This window comes from Oncorhynchus mykiss, chromosome 16 (genome assembly GCF_013265735.2).
Source record: "Oncorhynchus mykiss isolate Arlee chromosome 16, USDA_OmykA_1.1, whole genome shotgun sequence".
NCBI classification, from domain to species: Eukaryota; Metazoa; Chordata; class Actinopteri; order Salmoniformes; family Salmonidae; genus Oncorhynchus; species Oncorhynchus mykiss.
In genome coordinates, this window is record NC_048580.1 from 36006061 (window position 1) to 36033640 (window position 27580).

The 27580-nt window shown below is 41.9% G+C and overlaps 2 protein-coding genes and 1 pseudogene across 2 annotated transcripts; all 3 read left to right on the forward strand.

The window, feature by feature from the left end:
* Positions 1–473: 473 nt before the first annotated feature.
* Positions 474–12771, forward strand: LOC110491045 (annotated as a pseudogene).
* Positions 12772–15449: 2678 nt separating this feature from the next.
* LOC110491871 (intelectin-like) lies at positions 15450–16728 on the forward strand. The gene has a single exon (XM_021565694.2). The coding sequence runs from the start codon at positions 15511–15513 to the stop codon at positions 16501–16503; it is 993 nt and encodes a 330-aa protein (XP_021421369.2). The 5' UTR covers positions 15450–15510; the 3' UTR covers positions 16504–16728.
* Positions 16729–23611: 6883 nt separating this feature from the next.
* LOC118939525 (intelectin-like) lies at positions 23612–24905 on the forward strand. Its single transcript, XM_036946766.1, has one exon. It carries the CDS (start codon positions 23691–23693, stop codon positions 24678–24680), a length of 990 nt encoding a protein of 329 aa, XP_036802661.1. The 5' UTR covers positions 23612–23690; the 3' UTR covers positions 24681–24905.
* Positions 24906–27580: the final 2675 nt, after the last annotated feature.

Here is a 27580-nt window from a genome sequence, read left to right on the forward strand (position 1 = left end):
CTTTCATCTCAGCCTATACTGCCCTTCAGTCCCTTGAGTGTTTTGCCCTGATGGAGACGGATCACCCCAGGGAACACTGCTACTCCAGCTGCTCTTTCATCCGACTGTTTTCTCTCATAGTCTGAGAGCATCTGGTCGTCTCGGTGGTGACACTGTCCATCTCCTCATTTGAATTCCATGCTGTCACTTGTCCACTCAAGCTTAACATTACCTATTGCCCACCAGGTGCCCTTGGAGTGTTCCCCAATGAGCTTGACACCTTGATAACCTTATTTCCTGATGATGGCACACCGCTCTTTGTACTTCGTGACTTAACTTCCTGACATCTGCCTTCCCAATTCTCTGTCCTCTCTTGCCTCTTTTGACCTCACACTTTCCCAATCCCCTCCAACTCACAAGGCTCATACACTTGACCTAATCTTTACTAGAGGCTGCGCACATACTAATCTCACTACCCCCCCCCCCCCCCCCCCCTCTTCCTGCACAAGATGCTCATCCAGGTAATGCAAACTTGTCTTGTTTTATTTGAGTAATTGGTCCCATTCACCAGGTTAGTTGACTGAGAACCCATTTTAATTTACAGAAACAACTTATCTGTAGGTATTTTGTGTATTTCTATGCAAGATGTATCAAAAATATGTTTCAGAAGAAACCAACAGGTTTTGATCTATTTTAGGTATAGTTCTGTGTGTAGTACCCAAGATGCTATTGCTTCATGAGTGTCAGTGCTGGACCAGCCACTTCAATAACACACCAGCAGATGGCCAAGTTAATGTTTCACAATGTGGCTTGAATTACAAATATCAGACTGTTGAACTATTCTAAACTATGCTTTGGGATTCTACGTTTTGATGTGAATAGGAGTGACTCTCACTCACAATTAAAACCATGTTTTATTAGCTAAATTAAAAATAAAAGCGTTGATCGGAATGGCTGCTAAACGATGGTGTGTGCTTCTGCCTGTTCCAGATCCCGACTGAGCTGGAGCACAGTGGCGTGGACAGGAACAAGGAGCAGAGCGCTCCCATTCTTGGTCACCTGGTCTCCAACGCCTCTACATGGAGCCCATTCTAAAGTTACATACTGTACCATCATCAGCACTGTCCCCTATGTTTTACTCAATGAAAGTAACATACTATAAATAGGATAGGTCATTTACTCTTTATTTCAGGCTCTTATTCTAAAGCTGAAACATCCATACCCCAATCCTGGGGTAGTCATCAGTGTCCTGGCTACCATTGGAGAGCTGGCTCAGGTGTGAAATGTTGCCAACCTCTGGCCCTACCAGCAAACGCTAGTGACATTCAGTAAATATATATTTTTTCATGTTCAGTGTATAGTGTGTTCTATTGTGTATTCCAAAATATTTAACTGTCTGACAATGGTGGCCAACTTTGGGATCCCCTGTGGGAATCAACCTTGTATTTTCACAATTGATTTCTTTTGATTGTCACTCTCCAAGATGTTTTCTCCCTACTAGACACGTCCTAGGCTACGACAATTATAAAAACAGTGTACTGTTTATGCACTGTATTATGTTAAGCATTGGCAATCCCGGATTTGTGAATTGTGAACAACACAGGCCGAGTGGAGCGAAATGACAGACTGAATACAGTAAGTTGTATATCTGATAGGTGAGGTGCATTGTAGGCTTGCTGTAAATTAGCTATGCAAGGATAGATGGCCTCTTTGCACCAGAGGCAAGCTCTGATTTGGTTGTTGACACCAGGCCCTACAGGTGAACGGGTTGGAGATGAGGAAGTGGATGGATGAGCTGTTCCCCATCATCATGGACATACTCTGTGAATCCTCTTCCCTAGCCAAGAGAAGAGTACGTATGTGCAATTGTATAGGCATAAGTTAATATTTTTTTCTCACATTATTATTATTATTATTATTATTATTATTATTATTCAATTGCAAGCCTTTCCCCCAACCATCTCTTGTAATATCTGGTGTTATTATATTTACATGCTTTCAAAAGGATGCTATTGTATTGATCATATTCCACACAGTACTGTTAGCAGGCATTTTATGGTACTATTATGGCTTCAGATGTATTTGTGATTTGATGACATTCTCAGTGTGGTAACACTTTTTCCTTTCCACCAGGTGGCACTGTGGACTTCAGGCAAACAAGTTTCCAGCACGGGATACGTGGTGGAGACCTAAAACAAATACCCCTCTCTTCTGGAGTTGCTACTCAACTTCCTCAAGATGGAGCAAAAGCAGGGAATAAGGAGAGGGGTACTCTTCATTCTCCATTGTGACTCCATTTGGGCTTCACCCACAGTTTCATAGAAGCAATGGTTAAACTCAGAGCGACAGCACAAAATGTTTTGTATGACGCCAGATGCAGCTGTCAAGATTCACAACACTAATATAGCCCTAGGTGTGGTAACACCTTTGAATTACACTCCTAGTTAAGAATGAGGTGGAAAATGCTCTTTGTTTCACCATCTCACATGTTACTACACCGGCTTTCTCCACTGATCTAATGTTCTGTCGATAGAGATGTCATATGGTCTAATATTGTGGCTCTCTCCATCAGGCTTTTCGTCTGCTGGGCTTGCTGGAGCCCTGGACCAGTCACGAGACGCCTCGGCCGTCAGCCTCTCGGATTCCAAGTCCAGCCAGGACACCGGTGAGCTCCGGCCGCTGTCTTTAACACCTCTTCTCTCTCTCACACGCACGCATACACACATATACGCACATTAGTTTTGTTGGTAGGTAGAGTTCACCTGTTTTTTTTCTTTTGTATACTTTTTTTCTGTGGTATTGACTTTACACTAGAGAAAAGCTATTTGCGTTACCAAAGGTCCCGGTTCTAGCTGCCACGAGTACCCAATTGCAGCTATGAGCTGGGCTAACAAATGGCCATATCCACTGATTGACTTTATTATCACTGGAATCTGCTGCATGTAGGGCACCGCTGAGGCCTAGCAATGTCAACAGAATTTATGGCTTGGCTTCACAACCTGTCGGAGTCCAAGTGTCTTTGTACGTCTGCACACTTTGTCTGATTGCGAACCAAAAGATCCAACACGGGGAGGCTGACCTCCGTTCAGACAAAGTGAAGTGACCCACATATTTGGCCCCAAGGCTTGGAGTTTTTACCATAAATCCTGATGTATATGGCTTCATAATGATTTTATAGGTCATATAAAATTCCTAATGGCCCATGCACTGGTGAGATTAACGCCTTGACGTCATTTGGGTCACAGGATTAGGCTACACTGTCCATTGTAGATTGAGAGTGAATGTTTTACTCATATTCATGTATATATTACATTTATGCATTATACCCACACCGTAAATCACTCATCTTTCTCATGGAGGTAGTACTCGATTCTGTGTGTTAGACTGATCTCCCCGAAGTGAATTCAGTCCTCCAAGATAATAACATATGCAGCCTCCTGTGGCGCCTTCTCTTTACTCAGTCTAGAGATGAAACGGCTTGCTGATTACTGATTATTAGAAAACCCTTTTGCAATTATTTTAGCACAGCTGAAAACTGTTGTGCTAATTAAAGAAGGAATGAAACTGGCTTTTAGACTAGTTGAATATCTGGAGCATCAGCATTTGTTGGTTTGATTACAGGCTCAAAATGGCTAGAAACAAAATACCTTTCTTCTGAAACTCAGTCTATTCTTGTACTGAGAAATGAAGGCTATTCAATGGGAGAAACTATCTCGTACAATGCTGTGTACTTCTCGCTTCACAGAACAGTGCAAACTGGCTTTAACCAGAATAGAGTGAGTGGGTGGCCCCGGTGCACAACTGAGCAAGAGGACAAGTACATTTCAGTGACTAGTTTGAGAAACAGATGCCTCACAAGTCCTCAACTGGTAGCTTCATTAAATGGTACCGGCAAAACACCATTCTCAACATCAACAATGCAGAGGCGACTCCGGGATGTTGGCCTTCTAGGCAGAATTCCAGTGTCTGTGTTCTTGCCCATCTTAATCTTGACTTTTTATTGGCCAGTCTGTGATATGGCTTTTTCTTTGCAACTCTGCCTAGAAGGCCAGCATCCCATCCTCTTCACTGTTGACATTGAGACTGGTGTTTTGCCGGTACTATTTAATGAAGCTGCCAGTTGAGGACTTGTGAGGTCTGTTTCTCAAACTAGAAACCCAAATGTACTTGTCCTCTTGCTTAGTTGTGCACCGGGGCCTCCGGTTAGGACCAGTTTGCCAGTAGTACACAGCGTTTTATGAGATCTTCAGTTTCTTGGCAATGTCTCGTATGGAATAGCCTTCATTTCTCAGAACAAGAATAGACTGAGTGAAAGGTATTTTGTTTCTGGCCATTTTGAGCCTGTAATTGAATCTACAAATGCTGACGCTCCAGATACTCAACTAGTTTAAAGAAGGACAGTTTTATTGCTGCTTTAATCAGGACAACAGTTTTCAGCTGTGCTAACATAATTGCACTTAACCTGAACCACCACCCCAGTGAATGCAATATCCAGGCCAAGAGTTGGACACCAAGGCCTCAAGAATGATAATGGTATGATGTTACAGCTCAGAGATCTGATAAAATGCCCCAGTTCCAACAGTACTCTGCATGCTCTGACGACATGTAACTCACACTAACCTAGATACAGTATGTGTTCGGGGGGGGGGGGGGGGGGGGGGGGGGGGGGGGGGGGGGGGGGGGGTGACAACACTTCAGGTCCCATGAAGACATTGGTGAAGAAATGGTCATACCTAATTGTCAAAGTAAAGATACCTTAATAGAAAATTAGTCAAGTAAAATGAAGTCACTCTGTAAAATACTACTTGAGTAAAGGTGTTTGGTTTTAAATATCAAAAATAAGTGTAATTGCGGAAAATATACTTAAGTTTCAAAACTTAGTATAAATGATTTCAAATTCCTTATATTAAGCGACCCAGACGGGACCATTTAAATGTATTTCGTTTTTTTAAATATACTCATAGCCAGGTGAACACTGACACAATTTACAACCAAAGCATTTGTTTAGTGAGTCCGGCAGATCAAAGGCAATAGGGATGACCAGGGATGTTTTCTTTTAGTGTGAATTTCACAATTTCTGTCCTGCTTTTGGGTGCCAGAGAAAATGTATGGAGTTAAGTACATTATTTTCTTTACAAATGTAGTGAAGTAAACGTTGTCAAAAATAAAGTACAGATTCCCCCCCCCCCAAAAAAAAGTAGTACTGTAAGTACTTCATACCACTGCATGAAGGAGACATCATGACTTTGACCAGCTGCTATCTACAGTTGTACTGTGCAGCGCAGTGGTAATCTGAGAGAATTTACAGATTTGACACCACTATGCAATTTTGTCACCTAAAGACTGTCAGTCTAGACTAGGGGAGCAACACTCACTCATCCCCATTGCTCTGGCTGGCACATAGGGCAGCAGCAAAAGTGGTCTTTGGCCGTCTTCTCCACCATGGCCTAGATCCTGATGTTGTTTGCGTCTCCATTAATCTCCACATTGTGTAGGGCCTAGTAAAGGTCCCATATACTGCTCCCGAGTGGTGCAGCGGTCTAAAGCACTGCATCTCAGTACTAGAGGTGTCACTACAGACCCTGGTTCGATCCCGGCCTGTATCACAACCGGCCTTGAGTCCCATAGGGCGGTGCACAATTGACCCATTGTCTGGGTTAGGCCAGGGTAGGCTGTCATTGTAAAATAAGAATTTGTTCTTAACTGATTTTGCGTAGTTAAAATAAAACAAGGCGATAGAAATACTTACCTATCCAAAGGAACACGGGCGCATTGCCCAAGGGCCCATCTATTGCGTTTGGCTTCTAAACTACAGCGTAAAGGGAGGGGCAATTTATAAAGACTGGGACTTGCGTTAGGGGTTGAAACTCAACTCCTTCACTGGGCAATTAAACGTTTAATATCAGACATCTGTTTCCTCGACTCGCCTGTAAAACCAAACCCTGCTCACTGCAGCAGACAGGGCTGTTCTTGGTCACCTAGGGTATTGTGACTGTGAAGCAAAGAGTTTTGGCTTGGGAAGTGCTCTTTAACAAAATAAAAAATAATCAAACATATTTCCACCTTTTTGTCTACTTATTAGTCAAAGAGATGCAGTGCTTTCGGAAAGTATTCAAACCCCTTGACTTTTTCCACATTTGGTTACATACACATTTTCTTTGGTTCTTTTTAGCCCTTTTTTTCTCCCAATTTATGATATCCAATTGGCAGTTAGTCTTGTCCCATCGCTGCAACTCCTGTACGGACTCAGGAGAGGTGACAGTTGAGCCATGCGTCACCGAAACACGACCCCGCCAAGCCGCACTGCTTCTTGAAACACTGCTCGCTTAACCCGGAAGCCAGCCACACCAATTTTTCAGAGGAAACACTGTGCACCACCTCATGACAAAGCAAAAGCCGGTGTAGACCTCTTTGCAAATGTATAAAAACAGAATTTACATACGTTTTCAGACCCTTTACTCAGTACTTTGTTGTAGCACCTTTGGCAACGACTACAGCCTCTAGTATTCTTGGGTATGATGCTACAAGCTTGGCACACCTGTACTTGGGGAGTTTCTTCCATTATTCACTGCAAATCCTCAAGCTCTGTCAGGTTGTATGGGGAGCAATGCTATTTTTAGGTCTTGCCAGAGATGATCAAGTCCTGGCTCTGGCTGGGCCACTCAAAGACATTCAGAGATTTGCCCAAAGCCACTCCTGTGTTGTCTTGGCTGTGTGCTTAGGGTTGTTGTCCTGTTGGAAGATGAACCTGCGCCCCAGTCTGAGGTCCTGAGTGCTTTGGAGCAGGTCTTCATCAAGGATGTATCTGTACTTTGCTGTGTTCAGCTTTCCCTCTCCTGACTAGTCTCCCAGTCCCTGCCACTGAAAAGCATCCCCACAGCATGATGCTGCCGCCACCATGCTTCACCGTGCCAGGTTTCCTCCAGATGTGACACTTGGCATTCAGGCCAAAGAGCTCAATCTTGGTTTCATCAGACCAGAGAATATTGTTTCTCAGTCCAAGCGGGCTGTCATGTGCCTTTTACTGAGGATTGGCTTCCGTCTGTCCACTCTAGCATAAAGGCGTGATCGGTGGAGTACTGCAGAGATGGTTGTCCTTCTGGAAGTTTATCCCATCTCCACAGAGCAACTCTGGAGCTCCATCAGTGCCATAGAGGTCTTGATCACCTCCCAGACCAAGGCCTTTCTCCCCCGATTGCTCACTTTGGACAGGCAGCCAGCTCTAGGAAGAGGCTTGTTGGTTCCAAACTTATTCCATTTAACAATGTAGGTCACTGTAGGTCACTGTGTTGGGAACCTTCAATGCTGCAGAAATGTTTTGGTACCCTTCTCCAGATCTACAAGTCTGTCTCGGAGCTTTGCGGACCTTCGAAACCTTCGACCTCACGGCTTGGTTTTTGCTCTGACATCAAGTGTGGGACCTTTCATATAGACAGGTGCCTGCATTTCCAAATCATGTCCAATCAATTGAATTTACCACAGGTGGACTCCAACTTGAAGAAACATCTCAAGGATGATCAATGGAAATAGGATGCACCTGAGCTCAATTTGAGTCTCATAGCAAACGGTCTGAATTCTTACAAACATTTCTAAACCGGTTTTCACTTTTGAGAATTTGTTTTTATTTAAGCAATATTAGAATAAAGATGTATCGTAACAAAGTGGAAAAAGTCAAGGGGTTGGAATGTTTTCAGAATGCATTCTATCATGCCCCTTATATAAAATATTAACTCATCAAATCAAGAAGTATCAAATGTTGGTTCTACATGAGCAATTAGTCATACTTGTAGAATTTGAAAAGGTATCTAAGTAGCCCAACAGATGGGCCCTATATGAATGATAAGCTAAAAACAAGACAGTTCTCAGTTTCAATGCTGAAAGAAATAGGCTATCCAAAGGTATTATAAAATGATTTCACTTTAGTCGCTCAGGGCAGGGGAGTAAGTTACCTGTATGATTAGGCAAAATATAATAAAATAAGGTCTCACGGTTTATTTCACGTTTGTAGATGACCCGTGTTGAACCATTAACTTTCCTAACCCTTTACACTTGTTCCCGTATATGGATTGAAAATGGCCTACATTGGAATTCAGTACAGGAACATGCTATACAGTACCAGTCAAAAGTTTGACACCTACTCATTTTCAGTGTTTCTTTATTTTTACTATTTTCTACATTGTAGAATAATAGTAAAGACATCAACTATGAAACACATCTGGAATCATGTAGTAACCAAAAACGTGTTAAACAAATCAAAATATATTTTAGATTCTTCAAAGTAGCCACCCTTTGCCTTGACAGCTTTGCACACTTATTTAATTTTTTTATGACCGTTTTATTTGTACTTTTTACTGCTTATTTTCCTCAATTGGTGGTTAGTCTTGTCCCCTCACTACAACTCACCTACGGACTCGAGAGGCGACGGTCGAGAGCCATGCGTCACCGAAACACAACCCTCCCAAACTGCACTGCTTCTTGACACACTGCTCGCTTAACGCAGAAGCTAGCCACACCAATGTGTCGGAGGAAACACTGACTAGCTGGCGACCGGGATTAGCTTGCAGGCGCCCGGCCCGCCACAATTAGTCGCTAGAGCCTGATGGGACAAGGAAATCCCTGCCGGCCAAACCCTCCCCTAACCCGAGCGACGTTGGGCCAATTGTGCGCTACCTCATGGATCTATCGGGCCGGCTGTAACGCAGCCTGGGTTCGAATGACTGGTCTGTAATGACGCCTTAACCACTACGATGTAGTGCCTTAGACCGCTGCTCCACTCGGGAGGCCAACTTCGCATGCTCTTGGCATTCTCTCAACCAGCACAAATGGAGAAAATGAATCACTATCCTTTGATCTTCATCAGATGACACTCATAGGACTTCATGTTACACAATACATGTATGTTTTGTTTGATAAAGTTCATATTTATATAAAAACAATTTGTTTACATTGACGCGTTACGTTCAGTAGTTCTAAAACATGCATTGATTTTGTAGAGAGCCACATCAAATTACAGAAATACTCATCATAAATGTTGATGAAAATATATTTTTTTAACTTTACGGAAAAAGCAAACCATGCAATAATCTAAGTACAGCGTTCAGACAACAAAGCAGCCAAAAAGATATCTGCCATATTGGGTAGTCAACATTAGTCAGAAATGGCATTATAAATACTCACTTACCTTTTGATCTTCATCAGAATGCACTCCCAGGAATCCCAGTTCCACCATAAATGTTCGATAATGTCCATCATTTATGACCAAATAGCCTCTTTTGTTAGGGAGTTTGGTAAACATATCCAAAAGCGCGTTCAGGTCCAGTCGGACAAAGTTCAAAAAGTTATATTACAGGTCGTAGAAACATGCCAAACTAAGTATAGAATCAATCTTTAGGATGTTTTTAACAAATCTTCAATCATGTTCCAACCGGAGAATTCCATTGTCTGTAGAAAAGCAATGGAACGAGAGCTAACTCTCTCGTGACCGCGAGTCATGAGCCCAAGGCACTCTGCCAGACCACTGACTCAAATAGCTCTCATGAGCCCCTCCTTTATAGTAGAATCCTCAAACAAGTTTCTAAAGAAGACGGTTGACATCTAGTGGAAGCCTTAGGAAGTGCAACATAACCAATATCCCACTATCTACGACAGGGGCTGAGTTAAAAAAAAACTACAAGCCTCAGATTTCCCACAGCCTGGTTGGATTTAGCTCCTCCTAGTTAGCTCCTATGATTCAGTGTCAGTTCATATCATTCTATTACATACAGTACATGCATACCGCAGAATGATAAATCATGCAATTATTATTCTCAAGATAACCAAAAGCATTTAGCTGCAAACACCTGTTCTCACCATCTTCAGTTCAATTCATCTAACTTTCTTTCATGGCAACTCATAAGCATGTCATTTGTTTCATAGTCGATATATAATCATATTTCATGGCAGTGTAATGGTTAGCTTTGTTTACAGAAGGATGAAAGAAGACAATGTCTGTCACAAAGAGTTAAGGAGTCTTTGCAGCGTGTAGATGATGCAGGTATCATTGCATATTTCCCATCACCTGATGAACAACCACAATACCAGTCTGGTGTTAATCTTTCTGTGCTGTATTGACGTATCCTGAAAAGTACATCTGCTGCTTTAGATGGAACGGTCGTATCTCAGTTATTGTTTTCATATCTACAAAAAATAAGCTATTTTCTTTATCAGAGAGCGAGCTGATCAAGGGGTCGAAAATGTAGATATTGCCAGATGTTCACTGTCTGGGGACCAGGCCGTGAAGCGTTATTGCTGGCAATTGTCCACAACCAGAGGTAATTAAACTGTTCTATGTTCTTTTTCTCTCTATCTCCGCCTGGTCTTGTTGTACATGGAACCTGTCTCGCATGCATTAAATAAAAAAAACTTAAGATGTCAGCCTGCCAATTTTCAGATTTACACCACATAGTCCAGTGAAAATAGCTGTGTTTATCTGTTGCTGCCAAGTCATGATTTCCCTGTGGGGTTAGCCTTGCAATAACCAAGTGGTGAGACTCATAGCCCTCTATTTAAATGTTTCAGGTACATTCCGATAAGTGTCTGCGTCACATACAGAATCGACTATTGACGTTATCTTCTATTGTTTGTCCTCGTGTCTGTTTTTCAAGCATAAAGTACTCTTGTCCCCTAGTGTTTGTCACCAGGTGAGCGCACACACACACACACAATCTCTTCACTTCATCCTTCTCCCTAAATCCTCTAGGTTATATCAGCTGTTTTGGTGAACCCCTCATCTGAACTGGCTGACAGGGCACAGCATGATCATTGGGAGGTCACTTGGTCGGGTCAACAGGAAGTATTATTAAAGAGATGCTTTACATTGACATTTAGATGTTGTAGTCCCAGTTTAAATGATCCAAGGTCGGTTTTGCATTTCACCTCCTGATGATTATGATGACTGACCTTGTTAGAATAAAAAAAAAACAGGCTTAATCATGCTCTCTCTCTGTCTCTCGTCTGGTTAGGAGACACTGCATTTGTAAGAACTGAAAGATAATTAGGGTAGCACTGTAATTCATTAATCATATGCTGTCTGGTGCTGTTCTTATCTCTTTCCCTTTCAGTCTAATCACCTCTCTCCCAACCTCTTTCTTCCTCGTTTTTATAATATACACCGTATGTGCATTGAACTTTTTTATAATACTACAATTATCATAACTATAATGCATTTATGTATTTAAAACATCTGGACAATGAACTTCTTTCAATAAAGCTTTTCACGTTATCCGCTGGTTGAAATGAAGTATCTCATTGAAAAACTATCATGTGTCCTCAGATTAATGCAGATGAAGGGAGTTAGATATGCATAGGAAGTGTGGTGTACTGTTTTTTTTCTGTATATATGAATAAAAAATCAGCCTTTACTTAAATCATGTTTCTAGTCTATTGCATAGTTACAATGTGTAATCATTGATGTCCCAGGAGTGGTAAACACCGTTGAAGTGTATAATTGTAATACGTACATGCAGACACAGCATCATTCAAAGAATGGAGTTTGATACTCCTGGTATTGGATATGACTGAAAAAATAATCTAATTCATACCTGAACTGCACCTTTTATTTATCAAGGTAGAGTACATGATCAGTGAATATATTAAATGTATAGGGTACAATGTGGGGATCTCATGCCTGGTAATAACTACATATACATGTACAGTGGAAGTCGGATGTTTACATACACTTAGATTGGAGTCATTTACTCATTTTTCAACCACTCCACAAATTTCTTGTTAACAAACTATAGATTTGGCATGTCTGTTAGGACATCTACTTTGTGCGTGACACAAGTAATTTTTCCAACAATTGCTTAGAGCAGATTATTTCACTTATAATTCACTGTATCACAATTCCAGTGGGTCAGAAGTTGACATACACTAAGTTGACTGTGCCTTTAAACAGCTTGGTAAATTCCATAAAATGATGTCATGGCTTTAGAAGCTTCTGATAGGCTAATTGACAAAATGTATACCCACACAAGTCTGGTTCAAACTTGGGAGCAATTTCCAAACGCCTGAAGGTATCAAGTTTATCTGTACAAACAATAGTAGGCAAGTATAAACACCATGGGACCACCCAGCCGTCATACCGCTCAGGAAGGAGATGAGTTCTGTCTCCTAGAGATGATTTGGTGCGAAGTCTCGCGGTTCAAGCTCCATCTTTTAAAGGAAGAACCACTGTAGGCCTAAAGAAGAATGATATGAAGAAAATGTAGACTATTCCAGATTAAGAGAATAGGTCCTGTGGGCTACACTAGTTCATTTAGCAGACAATATTTGCTTATTCTGTGGCAGTATTTTATAGTATGAAGAATACAATTGAATAAAGCTGAATAAAAATTAATATTTTCTCAGATGATTTAGGGAGTGTGCACATGCGACTTCTGTGTTGAGCTGTTAACAAATAAATAGGAACTCCTGTATGTTTAGTTATCAATGTAACTTTAGTAGTTTTAAAAACTTCAGGCTGTATGTTTTGATTTTTAATACATTGTAAGACTGCATGATGAGACTATAATAATGATTTGAAAAAAGTTGGAAAGGCATACATTTTGCGCAGGCTGTACACACTCTAATAGGCTCTAATTCACAAATTGACAAGCACTCGATAATGCCTCAAATTCCACGGCGGCATCCCCTTTGTGGCCGTAATGCACCTTAAAATAATCCATGCCCATTGTGGCCCAGAGTGCTGCCTTGTACCCTTCTCCCTGAGTGTGCTGCACAATCCGAAGTGTCTTTCTCACAGGCTACAAGTGAAGACTGACACATCGGGGACACAACTACTTGCATCCTTGTCCAATTCCAGGTTGCATATTGAAGATATTGGAAGAACTGTCCACATTACCTTTTGTCAACCAACAAGATGAGTAGGCCTAACGAAAAGCAAAAGCACTATCATATGTCAATCTACTGTCCCCCAGTTTATGTATACCAGTTAGGCTCTATACTCCTTTTAAAGCAGATTAATGTGCTTAAAGTTATTTGGCCACTTTAGTTGTGACAAACTTTATTAAAACATATAGGCCTATGGGCTAGGCTACGTGAGGTGTGTGACTATGATTCGAACAAGTCAAGCATTGTTTCTTATGCTGGGCAACATTCACAAGTGATAATATATAATTCACATAGGCTAATATTGTCACCCATCAGACTATTCTTGATTTAATCTTGTCTTTACATTTACAAAATAATGTGACATTTGATTTAGAATGGACCATTATCATGCACCTGTATCAACAGGGGCAGCGGGAAAAAATACATAGGTAGGCTATACTCATGTTGTAAATATAAACAATGTACTAAATATTAGGAAAGTTGAGAAATAAGTATAGTAGGCCTAGCCTACAGAAAGATGATAGGATGCTCTATTTATTATTGCATAGCCTATAGAAATGTTGTGTAACATGAGCTCACGGGCTCTCATGACGTGTTTGATTAGATTTCTGATCACATTTGCATTGATGTCAGAGTGATTAGAGGGACAATAGAGTGCTGAGTACCAGGCAGTTATCAAGTTTGGTAGGCTACTAATAAACCTAATTACTGTGACTAAACGGTCATGTGGAATTTGACTGCCTTCCAGACTTGTCACTGCCATGTGGAGGTAATACGGTCACCACAACAGCCCTACTCATGACTCCATTCTATTCGTACCAAAATGACAATATGCTTCTCTGAATTGCCTTGTGAAAGTCTAACACTAAGTTCAGTTTTTATCATTTAGCTAGTCATGTTGGCAATAGAATAAGCTTTCAAATAATGCCACCTGGACCAGATTGCAATTTATAATGGACAGTTTTTGGTTTGCGTAAACAACACTAATTGTGTGACAGGGATGCCGGGCTGTGTTCCTAACAAAACGACCACAAGTGTGCTAACTCTAGTTCCTCAAAAGCACAGCTAGGAGAGCTCAAAAGAGCACCTTATATTTGAGGACTCTTCTGTGTCAAAGTGCATTGAAATTACTTAAGAACTGTGCACACTTTGGAGAGGGCTATATATGTGGCCACGTGGAGACACCAACAGACCTCTCACTGAAACCCTTGTCAGTTTTTGGTTACGGCTAGACGTTCCGTTAGCGGAAATTGCAGAGCGCGAAATTCAAATTAAATTATTAGAAATATTTAACTTTCATCAAATCACAAGTGTCAGTTTTCAAAAAGGCTTTATGGCGAAAGCAAAGCATGTGATTATCTGAGAACAGCACCCATACAAACACATGAAATCATATTTCAACCAAGCAGGTGCATCACGAAAGTCAGAAATAACGATATAATTCATGCCTTACCTTTGAAGATCTTCTTCTGTTGGCACTCCAATGTGTCCCAGAAACATCACAAATGGTCCTTTTTGTTTGATAAACTGTCTTTATATTCCCCAAATTTCCATTTTATTTGGCGTGTTTGATTCAGAAATACACTGGTTTCAACTCGCCCAACATGACTACAAATTATCGAATAAGTTACCTGTAAACTTTTTCCAAACATTTCAAACAACTTTCGGAATTCAACTTTAGGTATCCTAAAACGTAAATAATCAATCAAATTTAAGACAGCATTTATTGTGTTCAGTAGCGGATAAAATCAACGTGGAACGCATGACCTGGTGCGGCCAACAAACAAAAGAGTACACTTGGCTTGACACTCAAAGGAAAGGGCTACTTCATTTCTCAAAGGAAAAACATCGACCAATTTATAAAGACTCACATCTAGTGGAATCTATAGGAACTGCAACCAGGTGGCTCATAAATCTAGTTCCCCATAGAAAAGTCACCTCAATTATTATTTTTTTCCTGGATGGTTTGCCCTTAGGGTTTCGCCTGCCAAATAAGTTCTGTTATCCTCACAGACAGAATTTTAACAGTTTTAGAAACTTTAGAGTTTTCTATCCAAATCTACACGTATCCTAGCCTTTGGGCATGCTTTTCACCCGGACGTGAAAATGCTGCCCCCTTTCCCAAAGAGAACTGTGCACACTTTGGAGAGGGGTGTGTATGTGGCCACTTGGAGACACCAGCAGACCTCTCACTGAAACCTTGTCCATTTTTGGTCTTATGTATGTTTACAGAAAATAATGAATTAATAATCATGTTACTGAATATATCCGCAGTGTTTTCAGATTTCGTTGTCAACAAATGCGGCAAAAAGTACAGTAAATGTGAAATCAACAGTAGTGTTTGGATTCAATATTTGGTTCTGTGTGGCTCCGTTGGTTGAGTATTGCGCTTGCAAATCTAGCGCTGTGGGTTTGATTCCCACGGGGGACCAGTACGAAAAATGTATGCACTCACTACTGTAAATCGCTCTGGATTAGAGCGTCTGCTAAATTAGAAAAATGAAAAAAATGATTGATCCAGATTGAGAAAGATACCGGAATTTAGCAACCCTATTGACAACTAAATCAAATATTAACTCCATTTGGATGTTGAACTGGTCTTTGCCCAGTCTGTCAAAGAGACTAGAGCACGATACTGAACAGATACTTTACTGAGGATAAATGAAGCATTTTTTTCTCCTGATGATGATCCATCTACTGATGGTGCAAATGCCTCAATTTGTAAAAGCAATACAAGAAAATGGGCATGCAGAGGCTCCAGGAGCCACAACAGTCTTGAACGGTTTGGAGAGGCTGAGAAACAGGGCCAGTTTCATTGCCAAAAGCTGTAAGGAAATAAGAGACAGATATGACCAAAAAGAAGATGGGCTGTACTACCTCACCACAGCCAACGGGGCGATCTACCAGACCTTCTGCGACATGACTACTGCTGGCGGTGGCTGGACACTTGTGGCGAGTGTGCACGAGAACAACATGTATGGGAAGTGCACAGTGGGTGACCGTTGGTCTAGCCAGCAAGGCAGCAACCCTAACTGGCCAGACGGAGATGGAAACTGGGCCAACATGGTTACTTTTGGAACCACAGATGGTGCCACCTCAGATGACTTCAAAAATCCTGGCTATTATGACATTGTGGCAGAAGACATGTCGGTGTGGCACGTTCCCAACAACTCCCCTATGGAAAACTGGAACATAGCCGCCATCCTCCGCTACCACACAGAGAGACGCTTTCTCACCATTTATGGGGGAAACCTGCACCAACTCTTTAAGCTCTACCCAGTGAGATATAATGCTGGGGCATGTGGCAACACAGGACCTGCCATTCCAATCGTGTATGACTTTGGGAACATAGAGACCACCAGAAATTTTTACGGGCCCAACTCAAGAAACCAGTTTGAGCCTGGCTTCATTACTTTCAGACCAATAAATAATGAACGTGCAGCCATGGCTATCTGCTCTGGGGTCAAACCAAAGCCAAACACTCGCTGCGACACTGAACATTACTGTATTGGTGGTGGTGGATACTTCCCTGAGCAGGCCCCTCGTCAGTGTGGTGACTTCCCAGGCTTTGACTGGAATGGCTATGGTACCAACACAGAATGGAGTTCATCAAAGGAGATTACTGAAGCAGCTGTGTTACTCTTCTACCGTTAAAATCCATTCTATTGATTATCAATGCCTTCAGATGGCAAGATGTAAAGATACATTTACTTAATACTGATGCTTATACTATAATCAACATCACAGCACTATGATTTGCATTTGTTTAATCTATAAATTCCGAATACATACGTATCACATTTCCCTGTTTCAAATTGAAAGAGACTATTACAATTTTGTGAATATGAATGGCTGAAATAAAGACTACTCTAAAGGAGATATAAGTTGTGGTTTCAATATGCTTTGTCTTGCTGGCATGAAAGACATGCCAAAATGTATAGTTCGGTTAACTTTACTGTTCGCTGTCAAATCCCAATATGTCCGTTCCCTGTGTAACTTCAATATTGCAACAAATGACATGTTTATTTAACTTGCTACAAACAAATACAGGTTCTGTACTTTCACATACAGTGCCTTCAGAAAGTATTCACACCGCTTGACTTTTTCTATATTATATTGCTACAGACTGAATTTAAAACGTATGTTTTTTTTTATTTAAAAAAAAAATAATTTGGTCACTGGCCTACACACAATACCCCATAATGTCAAAGTGGAATGTTTTTCGAAATTGTTACAAATTTAAAAGATTATCTGAATGTTTTAAAAGTCAAGTATTCAACCCCTTTGTCATGCCAAGCCTAAATAAGTTCAGGAGTAAACATTTGCTGAACAAGTCATATAAGTTGCATGGACTCACTCTGTGTGCAATAATAGTGTTAAACATGAGTTTTGAATAACTACCTCATCTCTGTAACGCACACATACAATTGTCTGTAAGGTCCCTCAGTCGAGCAGTGAATTTCAAACACAGATTCAGCCACAAAGACCAGGGAGGTTTTCCAATTCCCCGCAAAGAAGGGCACCTACTGGTAGAGGGGTAAAAATAAAGCAGATATTCCTTTGAATAACGTGAAGTTATTAATTTCTTTGGATGGTGAATCAATACATCCAGTCACTACAAAGATACAGGCATCCTTCCTAATTCAGTTGCCGGAGAGGAAGGGAACAGTCGAGCGATTTCACCATGAGGCCAATGGTGACTTTAAAACAGTGAAAGGTTAAAGGCTGTGATGGGAGACAACTGCGGATGGATCAACAACATTGTAGTTACTCCACTACTAACTAACCTAACTGACAAGTGAAAAGAAGGAAGATTGTACAGAATAAAAAATATTCCAAAACATACATCCTGTTTGCAACAAGGCAATATATTGCAATCATTTTGGCAAAGCAATTGACGTCTTGTCCTGAAAACAAACTTACAGTGGTTCTTCCTTTAAAAGTTGCTGTGCACTGCAGCACAGCTTGCCGGGTGCCGCAGAATTTTATGGCAAGGTGTCAGCCATTGTTGCCAGAATGACGCAATTTACCATAATCTGCCACCATCTACCACAAAATGTAAAGCTCCAAACTTTTAAAGGAAGAACCACTATGTTTGGGGCAAATCCAATACAACACCTTACTGTACTCCTTATTGTCAAAGCATAGTGGTGACTGTATCATTTCATGGGTATGCTTGTAATTTTTAAGGACTGGGAAGTTTTTCAGGATAAAAAATGTACGGAATGGAGCTAAGCGCAAGCAAAACCCTAGAGAAAAACCTGGCTCAGGTGTAGATTGAGGGAAAACAACTATTTAATCAATTGTAAAATAAGGCTGTAACGTAACAAAACATGGAAAAAGTCAAGGGGCCTGAATACTTTCTGAATGCAATGATTGAGCAAATTGCAGTGGCCCTAGGGGACGAGTTCAAACTCTACCTGCTGCAGCTCCTTCCACACTGCTGTACGTCTTCATGCACGACATGAGCAAGGGCTGCCGTTTGACCATCATGGTAAGGTCATGAGGATAACGTCATCTACCTCCACACAGATTTACTTCTGGGGGATTGCTTGACCACCTTTTGGTCAGAATAGGACCTTTCCAAGAAAGTGTCAGCGGGCAGAACTGGTTGAAATGACATTTACCTCTGGATGTGTATATCGGTCCAGTTATGTCATTGCCCGCTCATTTATCCCATTGCCTTAGCCAGCAATGACATAAATGTCTGGTCCGACACAGACATGCAGAGTTACATTTGAGTGTGGGAGTCTCATCACTTTGGACTATGTCGTGTGCTTTATTCTCCCAGCACCACAGATGTAGTAAGGGAGTCTCATCACTTTGGACTATGTCGTGTGCTTTATTCTCCCAGCACCACATAGAGGTAATGTAAGTGTGGGAGTCTCATCACTTTGAACTATGTCGTGTGCTTTATTTTCCCAGCACCACATAGAGGTAATGTAAGTGTGGGAGTCTCATCACTTTGGACTATGTCGTGTGCTTTTTTCTCCCAGCACCACATAGAGGTAATGTGAGTGTGGGAGTCTCATCACTTTGGACTATGTCGTGTGCTTTATTCTCCCAGCACCACATAGAGGTAATGTGAGTGTGGGAGTCTCATCACTTTGGACTATGTCTTGTGCTTTTTTCCCCCGGTTCAACTTCAGGTACCTTTTCTGACAGTTGCTGCTGTTGCTGAGAACGCAATCCTGTACGCATTCCTTTACCTCTCTTGTTGGAATTCACTGATTTGCGGTACGCCATCCCACCACTGCCACCATATGTCACGTAGAGTAGGCCAGAAGGCTAAACTGGATAACCTAACCTCTATTAAAATAAAAAGATGGCGGAGCCGCAAAAGTTCTTCTGTGCAAAGGTGTTTATTTACAAGTGATTCCGGAACAAAAAACAACAGTACTGCCATCAACGTCTACCTTAGGGGACAGCTTAAAAACAATGCTGCCCCATCCACAGCTCAATCCAAAAAATGCCCCCCTAGAGACTGGAGAGAGGCTCCTTTTGTAGGGCTAGCCCCTCCCCTCAGAACAATTAACCCTAATTAATTAATCAATTAACAATACAAACCTACATTTTCCATGAACTAAACATACTAAAGGATATACATTGCAACACGGTTTTAAACAATATCACAACATAACATTTACAACATTACATCACTACTGACAATATCTTTCAATATGCCCATATGCATTAATGAGCCATTTGGGACAGGCACTATAAAGCCAACCCAATTCCCTTAGCTCGGGTCCTTTTCCAGCATACCCGGAAGCTACAGAGAAGGAGAGAGAGGAACAGAACAAACAAACAATGCGCTCATCCACAACATTGATAAGTATAATAATTATTGTATCTCTCAAATATGAACATTGACAAGTGTGAAATGCCTGCACCAAGAAAGAAGTTAATTTGTGTGTCTACCCACATTGTTAACTTATGGTCTAATGGCGCAGGGAGGAGTGATGAATATGTGTGTGCGTTAAAGAATCAAATGCTGCCCGCGGCCAGTAACGGACTTCTACGTCACATAGAGGTAATGTGAGTGTGGGAGTCTTATCACTTTGGACTATGTCGGGTGCTTTATTTTCCCAGCACCATAGAGGTAATGTGCCGGTGCGCTCATTAATATTTGTTCTGAAAACTTGTTTTTCCTGTAACCAATGATGACTACATCAACACGCATTGTAATTGTACAGCTGCAGTCATGGTTAGTGAAATATACAGTCTGAGGATTTGAGGAAACATAAAATGTAATGATCTTACAAACCTGATAAATGATTTATCTACTGCAACAACAGCTCTCCATCACAGACCAGTTTACTTCCTGTTCTTCCAGTTACCATTTGTTTGGGTTTGCCATCAAAACTCACCCCGTGACTCTTTGACTCTAGCCAAAGCACCATCGTTACAACAACCCAGCCAATGAAGCATAGCTGGCACTCTCCTATTTCACCGATTTTAGTAACGACAACAATACAGGTTTTCCTCAAACAGCAAATCTCGGCGGTGAAAATAGACCATAGGGTTAACATCGCACTCTAACCCACCACAGTTATTCAACTCTCCTTTGTAGCGCTTGTCTTGTTTCTCTAAGGCAGCGATGAATATCAGCTAACCAGAAGCATGCTAGTTTCAACCCCCTACACTATGTCTGGGTATGGTCTTTCGAACCTGAATTCTGGGTTAAGTCCCAAATGGCACCCGATTTCCTATACAGTGCCATACTTTTCCCCAGAGCCAATAAGGGGGCTCTGGTCAAAAGTAGTACACTATATAGGGAATTGGGTGCCATTTGGGATGCAGGTCTAACCTCGATACGTATCACCAGAGGGTCATGGCAGAGCCAGAAAGAATCAGGTTACCTTCCTAGTCCAAGTAGAGAAAAGGAAACAGAACTCCATCATTTGAGGGAGCTGTCCGCCCCATCTCATTGAGAAATTGTGTACAGGAAAATCAGTTAGTTCCACAGAAAAGGTCTACCCACGAAGAAGAAGAATCTCTTTTGGATGATGAGAATGTTGGCATTGGCAATCACTTCTCACAAACAATACTGTACAGGTTGCATCCGTATGCTTTATAAATACAAACGCCCAATTGACATTGCTGATGCAAAACAAGTTATTTCGTACCACATGCCCTGTTATATTTTTGGACCATCATACCAGTATAAGGATGCATAGTGTGCTACCTATACCAGTCGCTCCCACTAGGTGTACCATGAGCTCTGGTCCTTAGATTACCCTTTGTAACTCTACTGGCTCTATTGTGTCTTCAGCTCCTCTGTTAGGTGCCAACCTGGACGACTAGCTCCACATGTTGCTGCCTCCCAAAAAGTACATTTTTAGTACAGCTCTGATTCACATGAGTATTTTCATTCCATGTTAAATTTTCTTTCCCACCTCTTACCAATTTGTACTATAGAATTTACTGTACCGAAGAAATGGGGCCTACTTTCTTAGATACAAAGTTCCAGGGTCTTAGGTTTTGTTGTCACACTCTGTTCATTAACTATCTGGGCTGGATGGAGGAAATGTGTTCATAATCAATCAATCAAATGTATTTATAAAGCCCTTTTTACATCAGCCGATGTCAAAGTGCAATACAGAAACCCAGCCTAAAACCCCAAACAGCAAGCAATGCAGGTGTAGAAGCACGGTGGCTAGGAAAAACTAGGAGGAAACCTAGAGAGGAACCAGGCTATGAGGGGTTGCCAGTCCTCTTCTGGCTGTACTGGGTTGAGATTATAACAGTACATGACCAAAATGTTCAAACGTTCATAGATGACCAGGAGGGTCAAATAACAATCATAGTGGTTGTAGAGGGTGTAACAGGTCAGCACCTCAGGAGTAAATGTCAGTTGGCTTTTCATAGCCGAGCATTCAGTGTTAGAGACCGCACATGCGGTAGAGAGAGTTGAAAACAGCAGGTCTGAGACAGGAGCACGTCCGGTGAACAGGTCAGGGTTCCATAGTCGCAGGCAGAACAGTTGAAACTAGAGCAGCAGCACAGCCAGGTGGACTGTGGACAGCAAGGAGTCATCAGGCCAGGTAGTCCTGAGGCATGGTCCTAGGGCTCAGGTCCGGGAGGGGAGGGCGAGGGAGAGAGAGAATTAGAGGGAGCATACTTCAATTCATACAGGACACTGCATAAGACAGGATAAATACTCCAGACATAACAGACTGACCCTAGCCCCCCGACACATAAACTACTGCAGCATAAATACTGGAGGCTGAGACAGGAGGGGTCAGGAGACACTGTGGCCCCATCCGATGATACCCCTGAAGAGGGCAAACCAGGCAGGATATGACCCCACCCACTTTGCCAAAGCACAGCCCCCACACCACTAGATATCTTCAAACCACCAACTTTCTACCCTGAGACAAGGCTGAGTATAGCCCACGAAGATCACCCCCCACGGCATGAACCTGAGGGGGGCGCCAAACCTGGACAGGATGATCCCGTCAGTGACTCAACCAACTCAAATGACGCACCCCTCCTAGGGACGGCATGGAAGAGCACCAGTAAGCCAGTGACTCAGCCCCTGTAATAGGGTTAGAGGCAGAGAATCCCAGGGGAGAGAGAGGAACTGGCCAGGCAGAGACAGCAGTTCTTGCTCCAGTGCCTCAATCATAGGACCTACTGAAGAGATGAGTCTTCAGTAAAGTCTTAAAGGGCGAGACAGTCTGCGTCTCTCACGTGGATAGGCAGACCATTCCATAAAAATGGGGCTCTATAGGAGAAAGCCCTGCCTTCAGATGTTTGCTTAGAAATTCTAGGGACAATAAGGAGGCCTGCGTCTTGTGACCGTAGCGTACGTGTAGGTAAATACATTTCATAAATCTAGTTCCCCATAGAAAAGTCACCTCAATTATAATTTTTTTCCTGGATGGTTTGCCCTTAGGGTTTCGCCTGCCAAATAAGTTCTGTTATCCTCACAGACAGAATTTTAACAGTTTTAGAAACTTTAGAGTTTTCTATCCAAATCTACACGTATCCTAGCCTTTGGGCATGCTTTTCACCCGGACGTGAAAATGCTGCCCCCTTTCCCAAAGAGAACTGTGCACACTTTGGAGAGGGGTGTGTATGTGGCCACTTGGAGACACCAGCAGACCTCTCACTGAAACCTTGTCCATTTTTGGTCTTATGTATGTTTACAGAAAATAATGAATTAATAATCATGTTACTGAATATATCCGCAGTGTTTTCAGATTTCGTTGTCAACAAATGCGGCAAAAAGTACAGTAAATGTGAAATCAACAGTAGTGTTTGGATTCAATATTTGGTTCTGTGTGGCTCCGTTGGTTGAGTATTGCGCTTGCAACTCTAGCGCTGTGGGTTTGATTCCCACGGGGGACCAGTACGAAAAATGTATGCACTCACTACTGTAAATCGCTCTGGATTAGAGCGTCTGCTAAATTAGAAAAATGAAAAAAATGATTGTCTTCTCAGGTGAACTGTTTGTTTTCCTCACCTTTTAGTCTAATAATCTCAACTGCTCCCTTTTTTCTACCATGGTTATGCATATGCTTTCCACATTTCTTCTCTAAGAAACATTTAAATTTAGCCCTATCCATATAGACCTCTTCCCATGAGTGTAAAGGGTTAAAATTCCAGAAAACCGTTGGAGGATTCTGGATTTCCTGCTTATTCCCATCTGATTTCTATGAATCTTCCAACCAGGGTTTTTGGAAAACCTCCAGATTGAGAAAGATACCGGAATTTAGCAACCCTATTGACAACTAAATCAAATATTAACTCCATTTGGATATTTGAACTGGTCTTTGCCCAGTCTGTCAAAGAGACTAGAGCACGATACTGAACAGATACTTTACTGAGGATAAATGAAGCATTTTTTTCTCCTGATGATGATCCATCTACTGATGGTGCAACTGCCTCAATTTGTAAAAGCAATACAAGAAAATGGGCATGCAGAGGCTCCAGGAGCCACAACAGTCTTGAACGGTTTGGAGAGGCTGAGAAACAGGGCCAGTTTCATTGCCAAAAGCTGTAAGGAAATAAGAGACAGATATGACCAAAAAGAAGATGGGCTGTACTACCTCACCACAGCCAACGGGGCGATCTACCAGACCTTCTGCGACATGACTACTGCTGGCGGTGGCTGGACACTTGTGGCGAGTGTGCACGAGAACAACATGTATGGGAAGTGCACAGTGGGTGATCGTTGGTCTAGCCAGCAAGGCAGCAACCCTAACTGGCCAGACGGAGATGGAAACTGGGCCAACATGGTTACTTTTGGAACCACAGATGGTGCCACCTCAGATGACTTAAAAAATCCTGGCTATTATGACATTGTGGCAGAAGACATGTCGGTGTGGCACGTTCCCAACAACTCCCCTATGGAACACTGGAACATAGCCGCCATCCTCCGCTACCACACAGAGAGACGCTTTCTCACCATTTATGGGGGAAACCTGCACCAACTCTTTAAGCTCTACCCAGTGAGATATAATGCTGGGGCATGTGGCAACACAGGACCTGCCATTCCAATCGTGTATGACTTTGGGAACATAGAGACCACCAGAAATTTTTACGGGCCCAACTCAAGAAACCAGTTTGAGCCTGGCTTCATTACTTTCAGACCAATAAATAATGAACGTGCAGCCATGGCTATCTGCTCTGGGGTCAAACCAAAGCCAAACACTCGCTGCGACACTGAACATTACTGTATTGGTGGTGGATACTTCCCTGAGGAGGCCCCTCGTCAGTGTGGTGACTTCCCAGGCTTTGACTGGAATGGCTATGGTACCAACAAAGAATGGAGTTCATCAAAGGAGATTACTGAAGCAGCTGTGTTACTCTTCTACCGTTAAAATCCATTCTATTGATTACCAATGCCTTCAGATGGCAAGATGTAAAGATACATTTACTTAATACTGATGCTTATACTATAATCAACATCACAGCACTATGATTTGCATTTGTTTAATCTATAAATTCCGAATACATACGTATCGCATTTCCCTGTTTCAAACTGAAAGAGACTATTACAATTTTGTGAATATGAATGGCTGAAATAAAGACTACTCTAAAGGAGATATAAGTTGTGGTTTCAATATGCTTTGTCTTGTTGGCATGAAAGACGTGCCAAAATGTATAGTTCGGTTAACTTTACTGTTCGCTGTCAAATCCCAATATGTCCGTTCCCTGTGTAACTTCAATATTGCAACAAATGACATGTTTATTTAACTTGCTACAAACAAATACAGGTTCTGTACTTTCACATACAGTGCCTTCAGAAAGTATTCACACCGCTTGACTTTTTCTATATTATATTGCTACAGACTGAATTTAAAACGTATGTTTTTTTTTATTTAAAAAATAATAATTTGGTCACTGGCCTACACACAATACCCCATAATGTCAAAGTGGAATGTTTTTCGAAATTGTTACAAATTTAAAAGATTATCTGAATGTTTTAAAAGTCAAGTATTCAACCCCTTTGTCATGCCAAGCCTAAATAAGTTCAGGAGTAAACATTTGCTGAACAAGTCATATAAGTTGCATGGACTCACTCTGTGTGCAATAATAGTGTTAAACATGAGTTTTGAATAACTACCTCATCTCTGTAACGCACACATACAATTGTCTGTAAGGTCCCTCAGTCGAGCAGTGAATCTCAAACACAGATTCAACCACAAAGACCAGGGAGGTTTTCCAATTCCCCGCAAAGAAGGGCACCTACTGGTAGAGGGGTAAAAATAAAGCAGATATTCCTTTGAATAACGTGAAGTTATTAATTACTTTGGATGGTGAATCAATACATCCAGTCACTACAAAGATACAGACATCCTTCCTAATTCAGTTGCCGGAGAGGAAGGGAACAGTCGAGCGATTTCACCATGAGGCCAATGGTGACTTTAAAACAGTGAAAGGTTAAAGGCTGTGATGGGAGACAACTGCGGATGGATCAACAACATTGTAGTTACTCCACTACTAACTAACCTAACTGACAAGTGAAAAGAAGGAAGATTGTACAGAATAAAAAATATTCCAAAACATACATCCTGTTTGCAACAAGGCAATATATTGCAATCATTTTGGCAAAGCAATTGACGTCTTGTCCTGAAAACAAACTTACAGTGGTTCTTCCTTTAAAAGTTGCTGTGCACTGCAGCACAGCTTGCCGGGTGCCGCAGAATTTTATGGCAAGGTGTCAGCCATTGTTGCCAGAATGACGCAATTTACCATAATCTGCCACCATCTACCACAAAATGTAAAGCTCCAAACTTTTAAAGGAAGAACCACTATGTTTGGGGCAAATCCAATACAACACCTTACTGTACTCCTTATTGTCAAAGCATAGTGGTGACTGTATCATTTCATGGGTATGCTTGTAATTTTTAAGGACTGGGAAGTTTTTCAGGATAAAAAATGTACGGAATGGAGCTAAGCGCAAGCAAAACCCTAGAGAAAAACCTGGCTCAGGTGTAGATTGAGGGAAAACAACTATTTAATCAATTGTAAAATAAGGCTGTAATGTAACAAAACATGGAAAAAGTCAAGGGGCCTGAATACTTTCTGAATGCAATGATTGAGCAAATTGCAGTGGCCCTAGGGGACGAGTTCAAACTCTACCTGCTGCAGCTCCTTCCACACTGCTGTACGTCTTCATGCACGACATGAGCAAGGGCTGCCATTTGACCATCATGGTAAGGTCATGAGGATAACGTCATCTACCTCCACACAGATTTACTTCTGGGGGATTGCTTGCCCACCTTTTGGTCAGAATAGGACCTTTCTAAGAAAGTGTCAGCGGGCAGAACTGGTTGAAATGACATTTACCTCTGGATGTGTATATCGGTCCAGTTATGTCATTGCCCGCTCATTTATCCCATTGCCTTAGCCAGCAATGACATAAATGTCTGGTCCGACACAGACATGCAGAGTTACATTTGAGTGTGGGAGTCTCATCACTTTGGACTATGTCGTGTGCTTTATTCTCCCAGCACCACAGATGTAGTAAGGGAGTCTCATCACTTTGGACTATGTCGTGTGCTTTATTCTCCCAGCACCACAGATGTAGTAAGGGAGTCTCATCACTTTGGACTATGTCGTGCGCTTTATTCTCCCAGCACCACAGAGGTAATGTGAGTGTGGGAGTCTCATCTCTTTGGACTATGTCGTGTGCTTTATTTTCCCAGCACCACATAGAGGTAATGTAAGTGTGGGAGTCTCATCACTTTGGACTATGTCGTGTGCTTTTTTCTCCCAGCACCACATAGAGGTAATGTGAGTGTGGGAGTCTCATCACTTTGGACTATGTCGTGTGCTTTATTCTCCCAGCACCACATAGAGGTAATGTGAGTGTGGGAGTCTCATCACTTTGGACTATGTCTTGTGCTTTTTTCCCCCGGTTCAACTTCAGGTACCTTTTCTGACAGTTGCTGCTGTTGCTGAGAACGCAATCCTGTACGCATTCCTTTACCTCTCTTGTTGGAATTCACTGATTTGCGGTACGCCATCCCACCACTGCCACCATATGTCACGTAGAGTAGGCCAGAAGGCTAAACTGGATAACCTAACCTCTATTAAAATAAAAAGATGGCGGAGCCGCAAAAGTTCTTCTGTGCAAAGGTGTTTATTTACAAGTGATTCCGGAACAAAAAACAACAGTACTGCCATCAACGTCTACCTTAGGGGACAGCTTAAAAACAATGCTGCCCCATCCACAGCTCAATCCAAAAAATGCCCCCCTAGAGACTGGAGAGAG